The sequence below is a fragment of the Urocampus carinirostris genome, chromosome 2, assembly GCF_059441175.1.
Source record: "Urocampus carinirostris isolate Australia breed hairy pipefish chromosome 2, RoL_Ucar_1.0, whole genome shotgun sequence".
NCBI lineage: Eukaryota > Metazoa > Chordata > Actinopteri > Syngnathiformes > Syngnathidae > Urocampus > Urocampus carinirostris.
The window spans coordinates 54,653,816-54,675,495 of record NC_142350.1 but is presented as its reverse complement, the minus strand read 5'-3'; the positions used below and the strand labels follow the sequence as shown (position 1 = coordinate 54,675,495).

Here is a 21,680-nt window from a genome sequence, read left to right as displayed (position 1 = left end):
CTGGTGAGTCAACGCTAAGAGAAGCACGAGAGAAAAAGAGTTGCCGCATTGCGGTAAACGATGACTTGCGGAGAACCCACTGTAGCTGTATTTGCTGACTACCATTGAGAAACCAGATATCATTGAAAAAACACATCCTAGTTTTGTTTTACTTGAAATAAAAGTCTCAGTTTAAGGCAGAACAAAAAATACAAAATCGAAAAAAAATAGTACTTAAGTGCCTTTGCAGTTGTCTAAAGAAGATTTAGCTTCTTTCTATAATACATAAGATCTTAAGATTTTCATAAAAAATGAAAAGCAGATACACTTTTGTATCATTAAATCAATCACTTAAATTAGTATTTATATTTTTGTACTTTCCAGTCATGGGGACTTTACCTGGGTTAAATTAACTCTGGTGGAAATTAATTTTATTGCTGTTTTTCTTTTTTTTATTCTTTTTACTAATTCACAGTTGATTAACTCTTTAAGTGATTACATCTGTCAGAACCAGAACGGAGACAGGACCCACTTGCGTTACGTTTCTCTCAGATTTATAGGGAATAAAGAAAAGGATTATACCCATGATCCGGTGATCTCTGGTCGCAGGAAGCAGGTCGCTCTGAACGCGGAAGTGGGACTTCCGTGGCGAGCGATGGCGGTGTCAGGAACGGAAAGAACGGGTCAGAGAGCAACAAAATGTGGTCGGGATCAGCAATGAGTTGAAATCCAGGAGAGGAGAGTAAACGTGGTCAGGATCAAAAAATGGGTCAAAGCCGGAGAACAGACGGGAGCAAAAACAGGAGTGAGACAGGGTCCAAAAAAGCTTGCCTAGAGTAAACTGAGGTTCGCAGACGGTCTGACAACAGGTGACAGAAAGGAGTGGGTTCAAATAGGGACAGGGAGCCAATCAGAGTCCGAGGCAGTTGGTGCCAAACGAGCGGGCACAGGTGCTTCAAATTAGTAATCATGACAACATCATCGTGAAGGGAAAAGTTTTGAGGAAAAAATGCCCTTGATAATCGTTTTATAATCAAATATTTGATCCTTGAATCATTATTTAACTGTGAGCCTCCGAAAATACCTCCAGCACTCCAGGTATGGCACACTTTTTATCAGTGTGGCTCACATGACAATAATTTTTCTTCCACGTGGTCCCTGAGCTCAAATGACTTGTCTATGGTGTAAAAATATTTTTTCAATAGAATCTCAAAATATTTTTTTTCTCACTACTTATTTATTTTCAGTGGGAACCGTTTTCACAGCAGCTGGGGTGGAGCTTCCTACATGGGAGGAGTTTGCTCGCTCATCAAAGGCGGTGGAGTCAATGAGGTAACCTGGAAACCTAGATCGCTATATTCCTTTCTTCGAACCTTGTAGTGGGCGCTGATTTTATAATCTTTCCAGGTCAGACTAATCTAATATTTGTGTCGTGGTTGTCCATTTGTTTTCCGTTATCAGTATGGAAAAACAGATGAGATGGCCATAACGCTGGCTCAGTCCCTGGGGCAGAACATTGGCATCTTCTCTGATAAGAAGAGGATCCTAAATGGTACATGCTCCTTCTTTCAACTCATCAACTGTAACCCGTACTATGTTTCATACTGAATGTGCAAACCAAATCTCTAGACCCCTTTCTACAGGACAGCTCAAACCAAGCACCCCACTTTAAAAAGTTGGCGTACAATTAAAAATGTCTAAAATTAAATATTATCCCTATCAACTATGTGTTAACAATGCCCAACTGTGTTTCAATAACCCTTATATTGTTGCAATGGTGGGAGCTCTAGGGAGGGCTTTGGGTTGGGGGGGATGATATCACGGGTGTGGTCGTAGTGTTCTCTTATTCCAGGATAAAAATTGTGAAAAAGGACTGTTTCGATTACAGTCCAAATGTCTACGCAAATCCCCAAAAAGATGAAAAAAGAAGAGTTTATTTGAGCACATCTAAGAATTTCACATACTTGAACGTGCAACAAAAGGAGCTGCAATGAGGATTTAGCAAGTAGGATTATTTTAAAGTTACATACACCACATTTAAATGTATATGATATGAAATATACATTCATATTTATGTTAATAATGTTATTACCATTGTTATAATAATAATTGTTATTATTATAAAAGATCTACCTAGCACCAGTCGTAGCAAACTAATAGTCTACAGTAGGCATTGATAGCAAACGCTTACAATTCCTCGAAACTTATCTTACTTACTTAAGGCGTTCGGTTTTCGAGAAAATCAAAACAAGATCGCCACAATAACTTATCAGATGAGTAAAACGCGGGGTTTACAAATGATGTACTCGATCCAGTTAGTCATTTTGATGGCTCGCAGCTACAGGCTCCTGCGGTGCTTTGAAAAGGCCTGTTTCCTCTTAAAATTGCAAAAAAATAAAAATTGTCTTCCTTAAAATTGCGATTTGTCTACCCGCACACACATCAGCTCGGCATGTCTCATCTCATCTCATTAGCCGTACCGCTTATCCTCAGTAGGGTCGCGGGGGGGCTGGAGCCCATCCCAGCCATCTTCGGGCAGTGGGCAGGGGACACCCTGAACTGGTTGCCAGCCAGTCGCAGGGCACACGGGGACAGACAACTCATTCGCTCATTCACACCTAGGGACAATTTGGACCGGCCAATTCACCTGAAATGCATGTTTTTGGAATGTGGGAGGAAACCGGAGTGCCCGGAGGAAACCCACGCAAGCACGGGGAGAACATACAAACCCCGCACAGAAAGTCTGGAGCTGGATTTGAACCCACGACAGGTTCGCATGACATGAACTGTGCCGCACAAGCGCTAACCACTGCGCCGCCGTGCTAGCTCGGCATGTGGTTTATGTAAATTACAACTCTAAAAACGCAACTCAACATACAAATCTTTTCTTGCTCTAATCAAACTCGTACTGCTACTCCTGCTGTTTTAAGTCAAGAATGCGCACGTATCCTGTGGTGATCCGGTGATGACATCGGCTGGGTGGGGTCTATTGAAACTTAATATAAGATACATTGGCTTTTCAGTTTCTTTCCTTCACATTAACATCACTTTTGTGATTTTATTTTACTTAAAAGGACTTCAATAAAAATTGTGCCTGTTTTGCTTTAACAGGAGAGTGCAAGTGCGACGACCGATGGACAGGCTGCATCATGGATGACGTTGGGTAAGTAAAACTATTAACGGTTGGTTAAGATCTCTCAACCACTAGGGTCGTAGGGGCACCATTTCCCGTGGTATTTCTTGGGCAAGTACAGCCTGGTGGCGCCCATCCCTCTCCGGGCCAACTGTCAAAAGAATATTAAAAATAAGCTATGCAATATCACATGGGTAGCAGCCTTGGTGTATTTCGCAAACCCACCAATAGGTGTCAGCACAGTTCTTTTATTCTCTATCGTGCAGACACATCGTGCCCTAAAAACAGCGTTTAGGGTTGTTTCATTACTGCAAACGTGCCGATGTGATTCTTGTGCGTCAATGTCAATATCTCCTCTCAAACACTTTTGCACTTTCCCTCTATCCCAAATGGGACAGCAGGTGAGCAGAAGCCCGGCTAAAACATTGCTTGTGCTCTCCTGAACCACGGCCTTGGCTGAATGACTCTTGGCCATCACAACCAAACGTCTCCAATGTTCAAATGATGTGAATAAATACAGTTGTGTGCCTTTCACCCATAGTGACTGTATTTAGCGTCATCTTGTTGAACAATAACTCCTCATGTATGGATATCGTATTCCACATTGAGTGGGCACTCCATTAGAAGTGCTTTTCCATATTTAACAGATGAGATGCCAATGTAAATATTCTGCCTGCAAAATGGGACGCAATTTAGTTGTAGATGATGCTGCAACTCAGTTGTGGATGAGGCTGCAACAATATTCTTATTATCGATACAAAATGAGCAACATTTGTTAAACGAATGCTTCTTTTCCAATAAGAAAACGATGATTACAGTAGTTTTATTTTAATATTATCTTGGATATAATATTTGTATTGGATCTCATTACGTTGTACAAGGGGACTTAATGTATCGGCTTGACCGTATACAGTGTGTCTTCTAATTTGCACAGGTTGGAAAACAGTCAGTTTAGCTTCAATTTGTTTTTCATATTTCCTCAAATAGTGGCTTTCCCTAAAGATAACCTGACCTAATTAGTAATGAAGTACTCCTTGACCTACTTTGCTTTAACATCGTGATGATGTGATTGAATCAAAAGAATCAGTTTTCCCACATTTTGTTGACATCATACTGCTCTTTATGGTTTTCATGTAATTTAGCAACTTGGGGCAGTGTACTGGAAGCACAGAATTTACTAAATAATGCTAGAAGGGTTGTCTTCAAAATACAGTAATATCTTGTTTATTGCAAGGGTCGTAAACCGTGAAGTATGTACATTGATTTTTTTCTGCAAATAAAAGTACAAAACACAGAATTGCAGTTGAATGAATGGTCTTTATTGTCATTATACAATAGTGCAACAAAATTGGAGGACTCTCCTTTCAGTGTAAAAAAGGGATGTAAAGAGCCAGCATCGGTTATCCTCGGGTTAAACCCGGATATCTAATGATTAAAATACAAGTCACACATTTATGTTTCCTATGAGTTGTAGCTCCAGGTCATCCGTTTCATGGGTAGTGGATGTGGCATTGGTGAGACACAGGCTTAGTAGAGATGGCTTAGGAGAGTTGTTACATCGCCGTAGCAGTAGGCCGGACCTGCAGCATTGCTGTTGGTTTCTCTCCTGATGCTGGCTCAGTCTCTTCCTGGACCTGATAACAATCCACGGAGTACCCGGTGGTGATCAGCATTTCTTTCCGCTCCTCTGAGTCTGATTTAAATATTGATTTGTTTCCAAAGAATCGAGCCGCTCAAATTCTAGGTCTTGCCATGGTTTACAGTTTGTTTTGGCTGGACACATTGACTTGTGTGCTCACCGCACTGTTTGACTGACAGCATACGCCAGACTTTCACAGTTACACCCACAGACAGTCACACCCACCCAACACACACAAACACACAAAGCCCTTTCCAAGCTTTTCCCATGAAAGCATTTGCTGAGTGCTGTCTGCTGCAGAACCCAATGCATGATACGTTGATATCAATGACAATAAAGGCAATTCAATCCAATGCAAAATTCACTGTATCAAAACTGCAAAAGTAAACTGCTATACTCTCATGACAGCTCGTTTAAAAAAAAGCCAGTATTTGGGAAATATTGTACTCAAGATCGCTTAACATCATTCGTCTCATCATTAATTTTTATGTTCTCATTCATGTTCAGTTGATTGATACTGTCTGCAATCTCAGTGTCATCAAAGATAACTAGTAACTCTTGACGGTCTTGACCACTCTCTATTGGGTTGCCATCTAACAACTATGGTATTGTGCACCTGCTAGCACTGGCAACTTGTGAAGAGGTTATGTGATAGAGCGAGAACCTTGTCATCTGTCTCAAAAGTGATATTTCAGACACTTCAATGTAATCAGTGATCTAGCTCAGCCATATCCATTGATGCAAGCTTTTTTTCCCTCCACAGCGCCTGCATGTCAGTTTAACTTCTCTCAGTGTTCTTTTTTTTTACAGGTTTATACGATGCACTCGTGAGTGAGAGTGTGAAAAAACCTTTTTCCTTAAAATTCTTATGTTACCATAGAGGAAGACCTTCAAGGTTTATACTATACTGTAGCTGTTAAAATAAGAGTTCCTCATACTTTCAAATTAATTACTCTGACAAACGAAGGCATACACTCTTTTGCAAATGACGAGTTCTATTTATAATTATCTTCACATCAGAGTCATGGGAATCATTTTCTTATGACATTTATTGTACGGGTCCATAAATTATGTGGTTGTGCTGGACAGCTTCTACCTGCCCAAGAGGTTCTCCGACTGTAACGTTGAGGAATACCACAACTTCCTGAACAGCGGCGGAGGAACCTGTCTTTTCAACAAGCCCTTCAAAGTACGGCAGGGATTTTCCAACACTCATTTCACAAAGAGGGATGTCAAAATTATTTTTCCCCCCCTTTATGAATTCATTCTATTTAATTTCAGCTGCTGGACCCACCAGAATGTGGTAATGGATTTGTGGAGCCTGGGGAGGAGTGTGATTGTGGCAGCCCAGTGGTAAGTCGTTGGCAATCAACTGTTCTGTTTTTAATGTGCATTTTAATTGAATCAAAGGATTTCATGTTTAGATTTCAATATTAATTCATAAACCTTGTAACATAAGTAGTGCGATGGCCTGATTGCACAGATGCAACTTCATAACTGTTTGCCTAGTGATTTAGTGTGCCAACAAAGTTGTCTGATGTGAAGTGTAAAATAAATGTTGCATGAAATAAATGTTTAAATAACTCAGTCATCAAAAAACACTCTTCTACTAGGAGTGTGCCAAAGAGGGAGAGAACTGCTGTAAAAAGTGCACCCTAACGTACGGCTCTAAATGTAGCAATGGACCCTGCTGCAATAAATGTCAGGTGGGAAACAAGTCACTGCCCATCTTTTTCAAGTTAGACACTTCACCCTAAAAACGCCATTCTTTGTTCCAACAGATGGAGTTCATGGGTGTCATGTGCCGAGATGCAGTGAACGATTGCGACATCCCTGAAAACTGCACAGGAAATTCCAGCCAGGTAAGGACGAGCAACTCGGCCTCCAAGTCAAAAGACTTGACCAGAGGATATTGATCGTGTGTAACTGTATCTTTTACAGTGTCCACCAAATGTGCATAAGATGGATGGCTACACGTGTGAGAAAGACCAGGTGAGAAACCCCTCCGACAATTTCACAAGAGTAAACTTAAATTAAATCAATTATTATTATTATAGTTATCGGACTACTAACGGCAACATATGACTTTACAATAATCTACGGGATAGGGGAAAAAAAATGATAATCAGTCGTAAGGAGCTGTGTCAGGCGGCGCTACATCTTTAAGAGATTTCAAGAACTTAGGTTTCTCGTTGTAATACTGTCAGTCAATTTAAGTCATGTTTATTTGTATAGCCCTTAATCAGTCACAAAGGGCTGCACAGACCACAGAGTATTGCAAATTCCACTATTACTACACCATCCCCTGATCTAAAACCTACATGAGGGCAAGGAAAAACTCAACATGAGGAAAATGAAGAAACTTTAATAAGGGACCGCACATGAGGTCATCCCCCTTCCAAGACCAGGCTGCAACAGATATTTTTCTTTTCTAAAGAAGTATATAGTAGCACAACTTGGTTTTGCCACTCTTCGATTTTTCGTAATGTGCACCAAGCATGGAGGGCTTGCACAGGCCCATTCGGCTTTGCCTTCACGCCTTTGCCTTCACTTCATAATTAGTAAAAAAAACAAAAAACAATTTGTATGCAATAAATAGATAATGTATTTAATCATTGGTTGATTGATTAGGTCAAGCGTTAGTCTCTCCAACACCATCTTTATTGGAGCTTTCTTATGTTATTGTAATGAAAAAAATAAAATAAAGACACACATAAAAATAGATTTATGTGACATCAATGGATTTTGAACTTGCAAGCAGGACAGTGAGAGAAGCCTTCAGATCAGAATGTCCAACCTCATAAAAAACCCTCCCCTGAGCCCTTTCTTTTTATTACAACTTCAAAGCTACAAAAGCAGATCCGCCCTAAAAGGTGGGGAAATCAAAGAACAGCAACATGATTGGCCAATAGCAACAATGATTGAATACTCAAAGCAACATACAACAGATTCAGATTCAGATTCAGATTCAGATCTACTTTATTGTCATTCTAGTACACGTGTATACAGAACGAAATGTCGATGCATCTGACCCCCACAGTTTCCTTGAATGTACAGATATAAATAATGTTGTATTGTATTTTGGCTACGTATAGTATTTTACCATAGTGCCGATAGTGCAAGAAGAGTAGCAGTGCACAATGATAGTCAAAATAACATATTCTCTTTTGCTGGTGTCCAATTTTAAAAATTGAATAAACGTATAAAGCATGTCGTAAAAAAAGTTATTGGGTATCATATTGCTTTCAGGCTTTTATCGGTAAGTGGTTTTGGTAAGGGAGCAGCACGGCAGCGCAGTGGTTAGCACGTGTGCGGCACAGTTCTGAGGTCATGAGATTGAATCTTTCTGTGTGGAGTTTGCATGTTCTCCACGTGCTTGCATGGGTTTCCTCCGGGCACTCCGGTTTCTTCCCACATTCCAAAAAAAAACATGTCTCTGTGTGCCCTGGGACTGGCTGGCAACCAGTTCAGGGTGTCCCACTGCCTGAAGATAGCTGGGATGGGCTCCAGCACCCCCGCAACCCTACTGAGGATAAGCGGTGCAGATAATGGATGGATGTTATCGGTAGGGGGAAAAAAAAGTTATTGTGACTTTAATAAGCTATCAAAAACAAAAGGATTCGTAAAAAAAATTCTAGAACAAATTAATTTTAAGTCACAAAATGAATAGTAACACATCACCAGAATTGTAATAACTCTGTTTTGAACATTTCGGTATATAAAGAGCACTTTTATAAAACGACATTTTTCTCTTTTAGGGGCGCTGCTTTAATGGGAGGTGCAAAACCAAAGATAAACAGTGCAAGTACATTTGGGGAGAGAGTAAGTGCAATACATTTTTTCTTGTAGTTCAATTGATGTATCTCTGCTTTTAACGTATTAACATAAATACATTTGTGTCAATTGATATACATACCAAAAAACAATTTTTATCGACTAACAATCAAAATGTTTGCATTTGCTAATTTTTATACTCACATAATTGAAAAGTTCGCCTATTAGCTATGCTGGCGCATAATGTATACAAAAGTTCTGATTGGTCTCATTGACTCAGGCCAAATTTTTCGCAATCTTGGTCATTTCAATCTGATTTTGTGATGCGTTTAACCACTCAGAGGCCACAGCGGCTGATAAATTCTGTTACGAGAAGCTCAACATTGAGGGCACCGAGAAGGGAAACTGTGGGAGTGACAAGGACACGTGGATCCAGTGTAACAAACAGTAAGGGTTCCCCGTGTGTTCGTATCTGTGTGACTCTTACCCGCACATGTCCACGTGATGCTGATTTGGACCTGCACGTTTCAGGGATGTTCACTGCGGTTACCTGCTGTGTTCCAACATCTCGCCCGCCCCGCGATTGGGAGAACTTCAGGGAGGTTTGACCTCATTCTCAGTGGCCAGACATAGTGCCTCTCTGGACTGCAGGTATTGGTATAGGTGTTGCATTCATTGGCTCATTTTCAGCTATTTTACTATTATTGTGAGAAGCAGTAGTCCTTATCAGGATATTTTGCCATTGAGGGGTTATACGGGCCCTTCTACATCAAAGGTACAATGAAATGAAATGATCTGCATTTATATAGCGCTTTTCAAGTCAATGACTTTCCAAAGCGCTTTACAATGTGCTCCACATTTCCCAATAGCGGCCTTGCAGCCATGTAAGGCGCTAACCTGCTTATTGGGGGTATTAGGGGTTCAGTGTCTTACCCAAGGACACTTCGACATGTAACACGGACGAGCCGGGATTCGAACTGGGATCCCTAGATCCCAAGACGAGCGCTCTACATCCTGAGCTACTACCGTCCCTGCAATCAACTCGATTTGCAGGACCGAGCCCCAAAAAACCCCCCCAAATTTTATATTTTAGTTTTGAGGAGTATTGGTGACTTATAATTACAAATGAAAACCTGGTTTTGGTATCAAAATCTAAGTAGAAGAAGACTGTGTCTGCAAAGGTTACATTACCCGACAATTTTCCATCATTGACAGGAAAAATTAATGGCCGTCCATCTTTTTGACAGGTTAAAAATTGGGCCATAAACTACAGCAGCACAACACAATTCTAAGTCTTTTATTTGCATAACCCTTAATTATAAAAACTCTTAAAGGAATTCACATGCCACAATTACAAAATCTGAGGACTCTAGTGCAGCACTTTAAGAGAGATTGAGGTAGGAGAAGAACATTAACGGGTGGACAATAAAAAAAAAAAAAGTCAGCGAGAAAAAAAGCCTGGCCCAACCTGAACATGATGATTGACATTTTAGGCCTGACCCGAATTTCGGGGCTTGGGTCTTAAATTCCTACAGTATCTCTGCTCTACATACTAGATTAATTAGTTCCCGGATTGAGCTTGCATGTAGAACTTTTCGTTTCTCAAACAAATATTCACCAAAAGAAAAAAAACTGAAAACCAATTACAGTAATCCCTCGGTTATCGCGGTTAATGGGGACCAAGACCACCCGCGAAGTAGCGGCGCCCCTTCAAAAATGCTTAAAAAAACATATACAGGTATACAGTATACCCCCTGTATACAGTACACCATATAGAATACGGGAGAGAGTGAAATTGATGTTATAACAAAAAAAAACCTGTAAAATATGTTGCATGTACCAGTACATGGAATAGGACTGCGGCGAAACCACTACGAACCATTCAGTATGATTGTTTTAACCGCTCTCAACCACATGCAGCAATCGCAGTTTATTTCGCTTGTTAACACTACAGGTTACATATTGAAAATAAAAACAGTGAAAATGTGATATTTGATGAGTGTTTGTGAAGTGTTTTGGGAAACAACAGTTAAAAAATGGTCTGTGTTCATTTTAATGAAAGTGAAAGAGCTACCTTCTGACAATAACAACATACTTTAGCTAGCGGCATCGAACGGTTTCTACAACAAATACACGAAACCACACACAATTAGCCGTGTTTAGGTAGTACAAACAACCGCTCGCTTTTGGTATAATAAAGTCAAACTTGAGATGAAATGGGACAGAAGAGAATATACTTACGTCGCGTCGCCGAGTTCCTCCATGATAAACTGAGCGCCACATAAGAAGGGGGTGAGGTGGGAGGAGTTAAAAGAGGGGGGGTGAGTGAAGCGGTAACTCACCATGACTAAGCATTGTGTCAGGGCTTCCCCCTCCCCTTCACAATAAGAGTGTCCACACCGTGTCCTCAGTTGACATAAGCTCGCGCTCAATGGCGTCAAGTCAATAAATGCTTTTATTGAGAAGGTAAGGTATATTTTTTAGACCCGCGAAACTCTGAACCCGCAAAAGTGGAACCGCGAACTAGCGAGGTTCCAGTGTAATCCGTTCCCGTCCTCACAAAATCATCCAAGTTAACCCTGAATAGCTATAAAACGCATTTCTTTATCACTAAAAACACATTCAAACATTAATTGAATCGTAAAAATACACTAATAACTGAAATGAAATGATGTCAACAAAATACGAGTTTATTATGAGCACTTACCATCTAGGAAGTCGGCGTTTGCTGTAGGAGGTCTATGCTTGGTGGTGGAGGAGTGAGGGAGCACAAAAGACAGTTGCCAGGAAACACGTGCTAGCTCGGACGAGCGTAATCTGGCGTTGAGCGGTCTCTTGTGGTAACATCCGGAGTTTCTCATAACTTGAATTTTCCCATGTATGTTGGGCAAGATTTTTGCTCGAAAGGACATCTCGTATCTTGCATATCTCGTTACTAGAGTAGCTCGTGTGTAGAGGGGCCACAGTACTTGGTTTTAGATATTGGGTTTAAGTTGGATTTTTGCTTGGGTTCGGACGAGGCAATCGATTGAGAAAGTAAGATGAGGGTAAATGGAAAGCTAAAAAATGCATACCGTCAAGGGATATCTCAGCTAGCTTCGAAAAACATAAATGTGTGTGCGTGTGTTTCTCTGTGTTAGCGGAGCTCATGTTCTGATCGATGGAGACACGGACCTGGGCTACGTAGAGGACGGCACGGCCTGCGGGACGGACCGCATCTGTTTCAACCACAAGTGTCTCCCAATCCAGCAGTTCAACTTCAGCACCTGCCCCGGGACCACAGACAAAACCATCTGCTCGGGCCACGGGGTACAAAGCACTCTCATGTGCAGGCTTCATTAAATATGCACAGCGGTGTGCTGTGGATTTGGTACCTGGACCTTTAGCAGATAAATCGGTCGGCCACTTATTGTAAATTATCCAAATTATGTTACGTCACATCATTCAACAATGTTTTTGTGCCGTTGTATTTTGACAAAAAAAAAACAGGAAAAAAAAGGTAAGGACGTCTGTTTAAATTAATGCCAACGACAACGCAATCGTCTTGTGATATTGAAATTTGTCTATTTATATATGTGACCTGATATACCAAAATCAGTCACAGTGGGGCAAATATCAAGTTTGGGTTTTTGGTATCATTAGGAAACAAGCTTTAAAATGATACCATAGTCAAATTTTAATGTTGAACTATTGTGAAGATATGGTCATTTGAATTACGGCCTTTTTTCCACCTTTTTCTGATCAAAAACCTGAGAAAATTACATTTAAAGTTATCTTCACTTTCTTAGGGTGAAATGATTCAAATGTTTTTACTTTTGAACGATAGTATGACTTCAAAGTTTCATTTTAAGTAATTTTTGCATTTCTAAAAATATTATTCAACCGGACTAAAGTACATTTTTAGCACATATTAATTTAAATACACATTAAGGGACTTTAATTTTGTTTTCTAAGATTGTAAATATTGAACTTTAATTGCTATTTTTGTTCATTCCCTTATATATGTGGATTATGAAACCCTGGGAAAGTGTTTTCGAATGTCATGTCTTTCAAAATAGCAAAAAATGTAAAAAAGGATTTTTTTCATGATTTTCCTAATTCTTCTGTCATTGGCCTGTAGCTAAAAATAGAATTTTGTTTCTTACGACTCATTTCGGCAGAGCGGGTCACATATAGTCATGTTTGTGGGATTTCTTCATCGTAACCTGTTTATTATTATTATTTCTTTTATAACTTCATAATTTATTTACTCATAATTAATTACCTTCTGGGCAGCATGGCGGCGCAGTGGTTAACGCATGTGCGGCACAGTTCTGAGGTCATGAGATCGAACCTCCTGTGTGGAGTTTGCATGTTCTCCCCGTGCTAGCGTGGGTTTCCTCCAGGCACTCTGGTTTCCTCCCACATTCCAAAAACATGCATGTCAGGTTAATTAGCCGGTCCAAATTGTCCCTAGGTGTGAATGAGCGAGCTAATTGTCTGTCCCTATATGCGCTGCGACTGGCTGGCAACCAGTTCAGAGTGTCCCCTGCCAACTGCCCGAAGATAGCTCCAGCACCCCCGCGACCCTACTGAGGATAAGTGGTGCAGATAATGGATGTATAATTACCTTCTCCATTTAAGTAACAATTGTAGTGCTTCTCCACTGATTTAGTACTGTTTTATTTTGTAGACCAAAGGTGGCAAACCCAGTCCTCAAGGGCTGCATGTCCTACATGTTTTGGAAGTTTCCCTTCTTCAACTCATGCAACACAAATTTTGAGGTTGTTTACGATCCTGGTAATAGGAATTACTTGAGTTGAGGAAGCAAAACACTAACAACTAAAAATAACTCGAAGGACTTGTGGCCCTCAAGGAACGGGTTGCCCACCTCTGTGATTGTTGGGCTCATCATATTAGTTCCTGTTGGAACCGTTGGAAAATTCCTCTCTATTAGTTTCGTTTTTTCCTAAGGTTTTGGTGCCTGGGAAAGCTCTCCCTTGTATAAATGTAATTGTTAGCCATTTTGACTGTGCACTTGTGAATCCTACAAGCCATTCTTCTGTAGCAAATTGTGCCCGAAATATACTTTGATAATAAAACTCCAAAGAAACTGCTCAGCTTCAGCACAAGATTTACGCGTTTCACAACCTATATGTTAATCAAACACGTGGAGGAAGAAAATGGCCTTACTTCTTCATTTCATAGGCAGGCTAATCATACATTTTAATTAGCTTTCCATGACAACAGTCACATCAGTCTGAAGCCATTACCGTTCCACAAGTGTTTGATTTTTCTTTGCGTCCAGGTTTGCAGCAACGAGCTGAAGTGCGTGTGTTACCTGGGTTGGGCCGGAGAAGACTGCAATTCCACGTCGCCTCTCAGCTATCTGGTGGTGGGACCAACAGCTTCGGTTTCAGGTAGCTCTGCTCCCTGCCTCCCCTAGTTTTCACATCTCCAGTGCGCTCATCCACATTTGAGTTTGATTTATTCCCTCTAAGACAAAACAGATGATTTGTAATGTGTTGCTATGTTTTTGACTAGTTCATGTTTTTGTTTCTTCCTCATCCCCATTCTTTTTTTTCTTTTTAAAGCACGATCTTTGTCAACAGGCTGATGGAGTGACTTGAGGTTGGATTTGAGTGCATTTATTTGCTTGTAATCTTGTCGTTTCCTGATCCTCCTACTATCTCCAATTCCAATTTACCAAATTGACGTGTTTTAAGTGTCAACCCTGAATAGGAATCTTGATGCTCCTTTAAGAACGGAATAAACCAAACCTGTTAAACCAATTTCCTTCTTTTGCTCCATTGACACTCTCCCTGCCGACCGGGTGTGCGTGTTGTGTGCTTTTTGTCTGTCTTCCTCTCCCTTAAAACAAACAATAACAGAAATGCCTCTTACCACTTTTGTGCACCAGGCATCACAAGCACAAACATCATCATCAGTGCGATTGTTGGCTCCATCCTCTTCCTTGCCCTCATACTGGCTGTGACGGCATGGTGCTACAAGTGAGTTGCACGCCTAATTATCAATCTGTTAGGTATACCTAATGTATTATTTCCTATAGAATTTTGTGAGACGCTGGTATGTGGACAATCTAGGCGGGTCAGGGTGCATGCTCTCTGGGAAAATGTTATTATATTACACTTGAAATTTTAATGCATCCATCTAGTGGATTTCTAGAGCAAAATCACTAAATCAACGTTCGTTGTTTTGTTATGAAAGGCAATGACACAGCAAATAAGTCACACCTACCAAGCAGGGTCAACAAGGCAGGAGTTTAACGCAAAAAAATACAAATCTGCTTGTCATCTAATTAGATTAAAAATAACTAGTGTGGGCAGCACGGCGGCGCAGTGGTTAGCGCTTGTGCGGCACAGTTCATGTCATGGGAACCTGTCGTGGGTTCAAATCCAGCTCCAGACTTCCTGTGCGGAGTTTATATGTTCTCCCCGTGCTTGCGTGGGTTTCCTCCGGGCACTCCGGTTTCCTCCCACGTTCCAAAAACATGCATTTCAGGTGAATTGGCCGGTCCAAATTGTCCCTAGGTGTGAATGAGCGAATGAGTTGTTTGTCCCTGTGTGCCCTGCGATTGGCTGGCAACCAGTTCAGGGTGTCCCCTGCCCACTGCCCGGAGATGGCTGGGATGGGCTCCAGCCCCCCCGCGACCCTAATGAGGATAAGCGGTACGGCTGATGAGATGAGATGAGAATAACTAATGTTGTTCCGATGCCAATGATGTGCTATATGAAGGTATTGTATCAGCTCTAAACCTTTTTTTTTTTGATTGCCAAGAGTTGAAAAATGTTCAACATGGGTTAAAACTCGACACTCATCAATTTCACATTTTACCCAGCCATCTAATCACAGTGTAGGCGGGGGAAAGACAAACACTGCAAAAACCGAATGAAATATTACTTCGTTTTGTGGTTTATGTAGCTTTCTCATTTTTCTTTTTTCCATTTTTACATGTTTTCACTTCCCGAATTTCTTTTGACAATTATCAGGAAGCCTTGGAGTGCTTGTGAAGCATATTCAGAATAAATATATGACAACAACAACACCGTGCATGCTTTAGCATGGAGGGAAGGACTGACTGACCCAGATTACTTCTGACTGACAAAAATACGCAGCATAAAAACACACCACGGTGTTTGCGATCATTTAAATTATGAGAAATACAAATGTTATTTTGAAAAACTTTGCATTCCTATATATTTAAAAATGTGAATGTATTTTTCAATAATACAAATGTATGAGACGCTGGCGGGACCTATTAAACCCTGGTGGTCTGCCAGAATCTTCCTATGTCTGGGAAACACTGCTACTATTGTGTCCGGCGCACTCCAGTTTGTGACTTTGAGTAGACTATAAAGCAGTGGTCGGGAACCTTTTTGACCCGATGAGCCATAAAAGCAAAACCCTTCAAACCCACTCTCCAGACAAAATACTCATTCTTTAGCACATTTTATTTTACTGAGTGTTGTTTGATAGTTTGATCAAATCTATGAAATAATAATAATAATGCCAGAGCCTGTGTCAAATATGAATATAAATATACCTGTTAAAATTTGGCTCCCTCTCGCAGTTACTTAACCGTGTTGAGGCTCATTTTTAATAAATACCAGTTCCAAAACAAAGTGGAGGCAAAGTTCTTTTGTAGAAATGTCACAAAATACTGCAAGTGAGAATACCAATGTATTTACCTTCAGTGCAGATGGAAAGAGGGAGGAGTGCCCTTGCTACTTGTATAACTACGCCCATTCCTATCGCTCACCCAATCAAATTGCTCTAGGTACTTTTCTAGAGCGCTTGGGTATTTAAAATGTTTCATACAGCCTTTTATCATAAAGTCTATCAACAAGAAATATAGATTGTTTAATGAGCTTCCATATAAAAGATTATTTCGCGTTTTACTGCTTTGCACGTGCAACAATCTGCTCCATATGTAACAATACAATGAGTAAACGTGGAAATTTTATTTGATCTCTGAGCTAGATGTAGCCATATATGGCCTGCTATGAAGGATTTGAGAAGCAATAATGACCAATATGGACATGACGCAACAAATTTATGGATTCCAGTGCTGAGTAACATTCTGCCTCTTAACAGGAGCTACAAGCAGAGATGCTACGTTGAGTCGGAGGTTCACCGAAGATTCTGCCGGTTTGTTTTTGCAACAATTCTTAACATTTGTGATATTTAATACATCCTGTGGTTTGTTTTGCTCTTGCAAGCTTGCTTCATGCAAAATCAGCACTTGGTATAACTTTTCTTCCCCCAGCGAGAATATATATTCCATCCTAGGCAAGTTGGGGGCCAAAAAATAAACAATAACTGTTTACTATCAGATGCCTGTTGTATCTGCAGACAAATGCCGCCAGGCGAATACGTAACAAAGCCAAGCGACGCCGATTCTTTCTACAGCGACATGCCGCCCGGTGTGAGCACCAACTCGGGCTGCAGCTCCAAGAAGAGGTCAGCGTGTCTGTCGCACCTTCAGATTTGCGCCTTGTCCTTCACTCCTTCCATCCCATCCATTACACAGAACATCTCACTGTGTGGCTTCAGGTGTGCCATCACGCCATCTTTCTTGCGATCACTCGCTATTATGTGTGTCGTGTGTGTGTGTGGTAACAGTAGTATCGGCACCCTTATTGGGTGGCTGCATGCCTATGTCTCGTCATGCTGTTTTACAACCTATGTATGCTTTGCATTATTGTCATTTATTTCCATGTTCACACCACACATGTTTGCTACAATTTTGTGAAGGGGTTTGTGGTACTGTGAACATCTGTTAGACCGGGGGTCCCCAACCTTTTTCAAGCTGAGAGCTACTTTTTGTTACTATTTAGCGCAAAGGGCACCCAATTTGATATGCATTTCTCAAATAACAACTTATCGTGCTATTACTATACTATTACTTTGTTTTACTTGGTTAATTATTGGAAGAAGAGTTAAATAGACTCTGTCAACTAAAAAAATAAATCATTTTCAAATCACAATGACCTTGCACTGATGAGCTATTTTCAGGCACCTTAGCTATCCTTAGGGGCACCCTGGTGCCCACGGGTACCACGTTGGGGACCCTTGTGCTGATATGACTTAAACCTTTATGCATGATAAAACTAAAATTGTTAATTGTTGTACAGAATAAAAAATAAGTCAATGCTCAGTTTTCTCCCGAAACTATGTCAATTTTGTAAATATAATTAAAATATTAATTCAGTTTTTCTCATTCGATTTAATAATCAGCAATAATTCTAAAATAAAGAAATATGCTTAACATTCGTAAAATTATCGGATATGGGATATTCTAAATGACGCTTTTAAGTGTCAAACTTCTTACTTGTTTACATTTATTTTTAGTAAAATTACAACATAATATCTGTTCAATAATTTCTAACCCAACATGCTTTAGTTTGACCATTGTATTAGTAAAATAAAAAACTAAAGATGATCTCAAAGGAAGTGGCAGATCATTTTCTAATTTTTGCTATTCGTTGATGATTTATTTATGTCAAGAATCGGAACAGGAACAGGACTAAAATGCGGGACGTTTCTCACTCAAGCCTTTTATTTTACTGGGAGTCGTGCACGTTAGGCATCAGTCTGCCGTGGAATGATAGGATGCCAGAGCCTGACGAGATCGATACTAATTGCCCGAACAGATATCGGACAGATGGGGTCGAAATAATCAAGACAGCCCTCGAGCTCCTTTTTGAAGTTTAGTGGTAAAACAACATGTGAAATGACATACCTGGTAATAACGTGTCAATTATTTCACAGATAAGTCTCACCGGAGTATAGGTCGTACCCCCGGCTAAATTATGAAAAAGACTGTGACTTATAGTTCGGGCATTACTGTACTACAGTGGGACCTTGCTACTTCGCGCTTCGACATTCGCGGGTTCAGAGCTTCGCGGGCCTAAAAAATAATAATAATAATATAAAATAATATTTTTTTTGTTATTTTTTTTTTTGTAAGCATTTTTGAAGGGGCGTTGCTACTTCGTGGTTCCACGATCGCAGGTTCAGAGCTTCGCAGGTCTAAAAAATAATAATAGAATAAAATAATTAAAAAAAAAAAAAAATGTTTTTTTTTTTAAGCATTTTTGAAGGGGCGTCGCTACTTCGCAGATTTTCACTTTTCGCGGGTGGTTTTGGTCCCCATTAACCGCGATAACCGAGGTCCCACTGTATATTATTTTTCTCGCAGAAATAATCGTGATTTTGCTTCAGTTGACTCTCATATTTACTTTCTTCCTGTACCAAGATCTCTTATTCTGTATGAATGGAATCAGGTCTTCCAATTCATTGTTGCTGAAAAGATTTGGTTGTGTTTAGATCTAACGGCCTGTCCCACTCATGGAGTGAGCGAATCCCAGATGCGAAACACATCTCGGACATTTGTGAAAACGGGAGACCGAGGAGCAACTCCTGGCAAGGTAACATTCAAAACAAGAATGATTTTTTTAAACATTAGATAATTTCTTTTATTTATTTTTTTGTCTGTCGCCAGGAAACATTAGCGGCCACCGCAAGAAACTGAAAGGAAAGAAGTTCCGCGCTCGCTCAAACTCCACAGAGTAAGTTTCAAAAAGCAAGTGGCGGTGAGCTCAGTTGCGTGGGGGGAGAAGACCACAAACAAAACAAAACTTGATATTTATATTTATAAGATATGGTGGGTGTATGCTGATTCACTTCTAGACTGTGAAATACAAAAACATACCTGTCGACGTATACGTTTCCCCGTATTTGTTTTTTGATTATTTTAAATTGTGTGTGCCGTATAAAAATGTTTGTACAAGAATTTATTTTATTAAAAAAGAAAAAAAAAGAAAAACTTTGAAATAATTTCGGCTTTAATCCAGGTCGTCTTGGTTACTGGTAGCAGGCGCTGTTTTAGCCTTGAAAAGGCTTAAATTTCTAATGTTGTCTTTTCAAGGATTAAAAAGTGCTTGAATTTTTGTTGCTCGTCAATGCTTGAAATTGTTACCATGTTTCTCAACAAGTCTGCTCTATGGTAAAAAGGTAGCATTTTCCAGAAGAAAACTAGTGGGAAGAAGTTCCTGCAACTGAAAATGTAAGATACATATTACTGTTAATTTTACCCACCATCTATATGGCAAAAAAAGCCACGTTTAGTCACAATTTACTCTAGATCTTAAAATCGTATAAATGCTCTCACAAGAAAAAGAAAAAGAAAAATTGCATATGTAAATCACAGATATAGTTGTGGCTTTTCAAAATACACTCTGGATATTGTTTCCTTTTAATGGTACTGGAGAAATTGGAAAACTGGCTTTGAAAAGTTCTTAAAAGTGCTTGAATGTGGCCATGAAAAAGTTGTACAAACTCTGCAGACAACAGAGTGATCGTAAATTGCAAATACTGCATTGTCCTTTATTTGTGTGTAATGTACTTTTTCTTCTACTTAAAAGAAAAAAAGTTTTAGTTTGCGTTATAAAAGCAAAGGATTGGTTGTAATGAGATTCAAATCCGGATGGTGGCATTGAGAGTGCCGAACTCCAACCAATGGGCCAGAAATGGTATAGATGACATATGAAAAGACATTGGATTTTTTTATCATTATCACACTGTGTTTAGTCACAATACCAGAGATGAATGTTAATTTTGTTGTGCATTTCACATGTTGCAATGAAAGTAAGTTCATCGCTTACGATGCTTAAAATAGAATAGAAGAATAAAATAGATGTTATTGTCATTGTAACATGTGAAACGCACAACCAACATTCATCTGTGGTACTGTGACTAAAATACTGTGATATTGAGATCAGATCTACTGCCATTTTGTGTAATCTTTCCCAGTAGTAAGCAACCTTTTCTTTACCACAGACCGTTTCAATGTCTGATATTCTTAACGCGGCCCGTCCATGCTGTAGAACGTTGTGATGGAGCATTATGGAAATGAAGTAAACCAGAACAACTCTTGTACAATGATTGACCAATTACAAGATTAAAAAGGCAAGACAAGGTGGTACTGAGAGTAGAAATAGTGTGATGATGAGATGAAACCTAATGCCTTTTCCAATGGCATCAAGGCCTAGGCTTGAAATCTATTGCATCCAATGTTGAGCGCATGTGATTGGCAGCATGTGTCAGTTGATAAACCATTGCCCAAAAACTAGGATGTACCGCCACAAAACCTCATAGATTTAGGTTAATACCAATAAAACAGATACTATGCGTGTACACGAATAAATATGATTTAAGCAAGGACAACTTTTATACAGCTTCATTCTTTTTCTCGTGCGACTTTTTTTTTTTATTCCTGTGTGTCCCGGTACCAAACGACACATGGCCGACTACTGGTCCATGACCCGCTGGTTGCGGATCACTGGACTAAACCACCCGGTATCGATTCGCGTTGCATGCAACCACAAAGTTTGAGCTAAAAATAAGCGAAACAAAATTTTAAACCGATTCCTAATAAGAAATGAGAGTCGCACGTTATATACGAGTGTGCGTTATACACGAGTTAATACAGTACAGGTAAATAAAATACCTTGTTTACACAAAGTATATTCGATTTTCTTTAACATTACCTCATGTGCCGTCCCTTCTTAAGGTTTCTTCATTTGCCTCATGTTGAGGTTTTTCAGTTTTTCCTTGCCCTCATGTAGGTTTTAGATCAGGGGATGGTGTAATAATAGTCTGTATTCTACATAGCCCTTTGAGACCCTTTGTTATTAGGACTGTAGAAATAAACATGACTTGACTTGAAATAACGTCTGCCCGGACACATCTTTTACGTCGGGCGTACAACTTACAAAATGTCTCCGCCAGGGTGGCCGACAACTTTTTCAAAGAAAAAAAAAACCGAAAGATTTTTTTTTCAAATACAATGTTTGCTTTATTCCGATTTCGAAATCTTCGTTCGGTTTAGAAACTTTGGAATTTGGGTTTGTTTGGCAATTTGCATACTCGGCAGCCAATCAGAAGCCTGCATCGAATAACCTCTGGCTTCTGGACTCTCCCGAGCGTTATAAGGTCGTGCATTTGCATATCCTTTTCCAAAGTAGACGCACAGGGAAAAATAGGAATCAAGCCAAAACCTCAGCCCCAAAAGTAATATTCAAAAGAAGCTAAGAAAATTTATGACGCTAAAAAACGTAAACGTACATTAAAAGCATCGTGATTATCAATCCT

At 39.9% G+C, this 21,680-nt stretch overlaps 1 protein-coding gene across 2 annotated transcripts in view; it reads left to right on the top strand.

Annotated features, from left to right (window-relative positions):
* Positions 1 to 21,680, top strand: part of adam22 (ADAM metallopeptidase domain 22) — an 89,657-nt gene that overhangs the window by 56,975 nt on the left and 11,002 nt on the right. For both annotated transcript variants that reach the window (XM_088327156.1, XM_088327157.1), the window contains 18 exons: positions 1,227 to 1,311; positions 1,441 to 1,531; positions 3,091 to 3,142; positions 5,841 to 5,940; positions 6,033 to 6,104; positions 6,365 to 6,457; positions 6,533 to 6,613; positions 6,693 to 6,743; positions 8,510 to 8,573; positions 8,867 to 8,972; positions 9,057 to 9,176; positions 11,666 to 11,834; positions 13,813 to 13,924; positions 14,425 to 14,515; positions 16,620 to 16,673; positions 16,878 to 17,078; positions 18,855 to 18,955; positions 19,030 to 19,096. In XM_088327156.1, the coding sequence (XP_088183282.1) occupies positions 1,227 to 1,311; positions 1,441 to 1,531; positions 3,091 to 3,142; positions 5,841 to 5,940; positions 6,033 to 6,104; positions 6,365 to 6,457; positions 6,533 to 6,613; positions 6,693 to 6,743; positions 8,510 to 8,573; positions 8,867 to 8,972; positions 9,057 to 9,176; positions 11,666 to 11,834; positions 13,813 to 13,924; positions 14,425 to 14,515; positions 16,620 to 16,673; positions 16,878 to 17,078; positions 18,855 to 18,955; positions 19,030 to 19,096 (1,710 nt within the window). The remainder of the gene's footprint in view (positions 1 to 1,226; positions 1,312 to 1,440; positions 1,532 to 3,090; positions 3,143 to 5,840; positions 5,941 to 6,032; positions 6,105 to 6,364; positions 6,458 to 6,532; positions 6,614 to 6,692; positions 6,744 to 8,509; positions 8,574 to 8,866; positions 8,973 to 9,056; positions 9,177 to 11,665; positions 11,835 to 13,812; positions 13,925 to 14,424; positions 14,516 to 16,619; positions 16,674 to 16,877; positions 17,079 to 18,854; positions 18,956 to 19,029; positions 19,097 to 21,680) is intronic.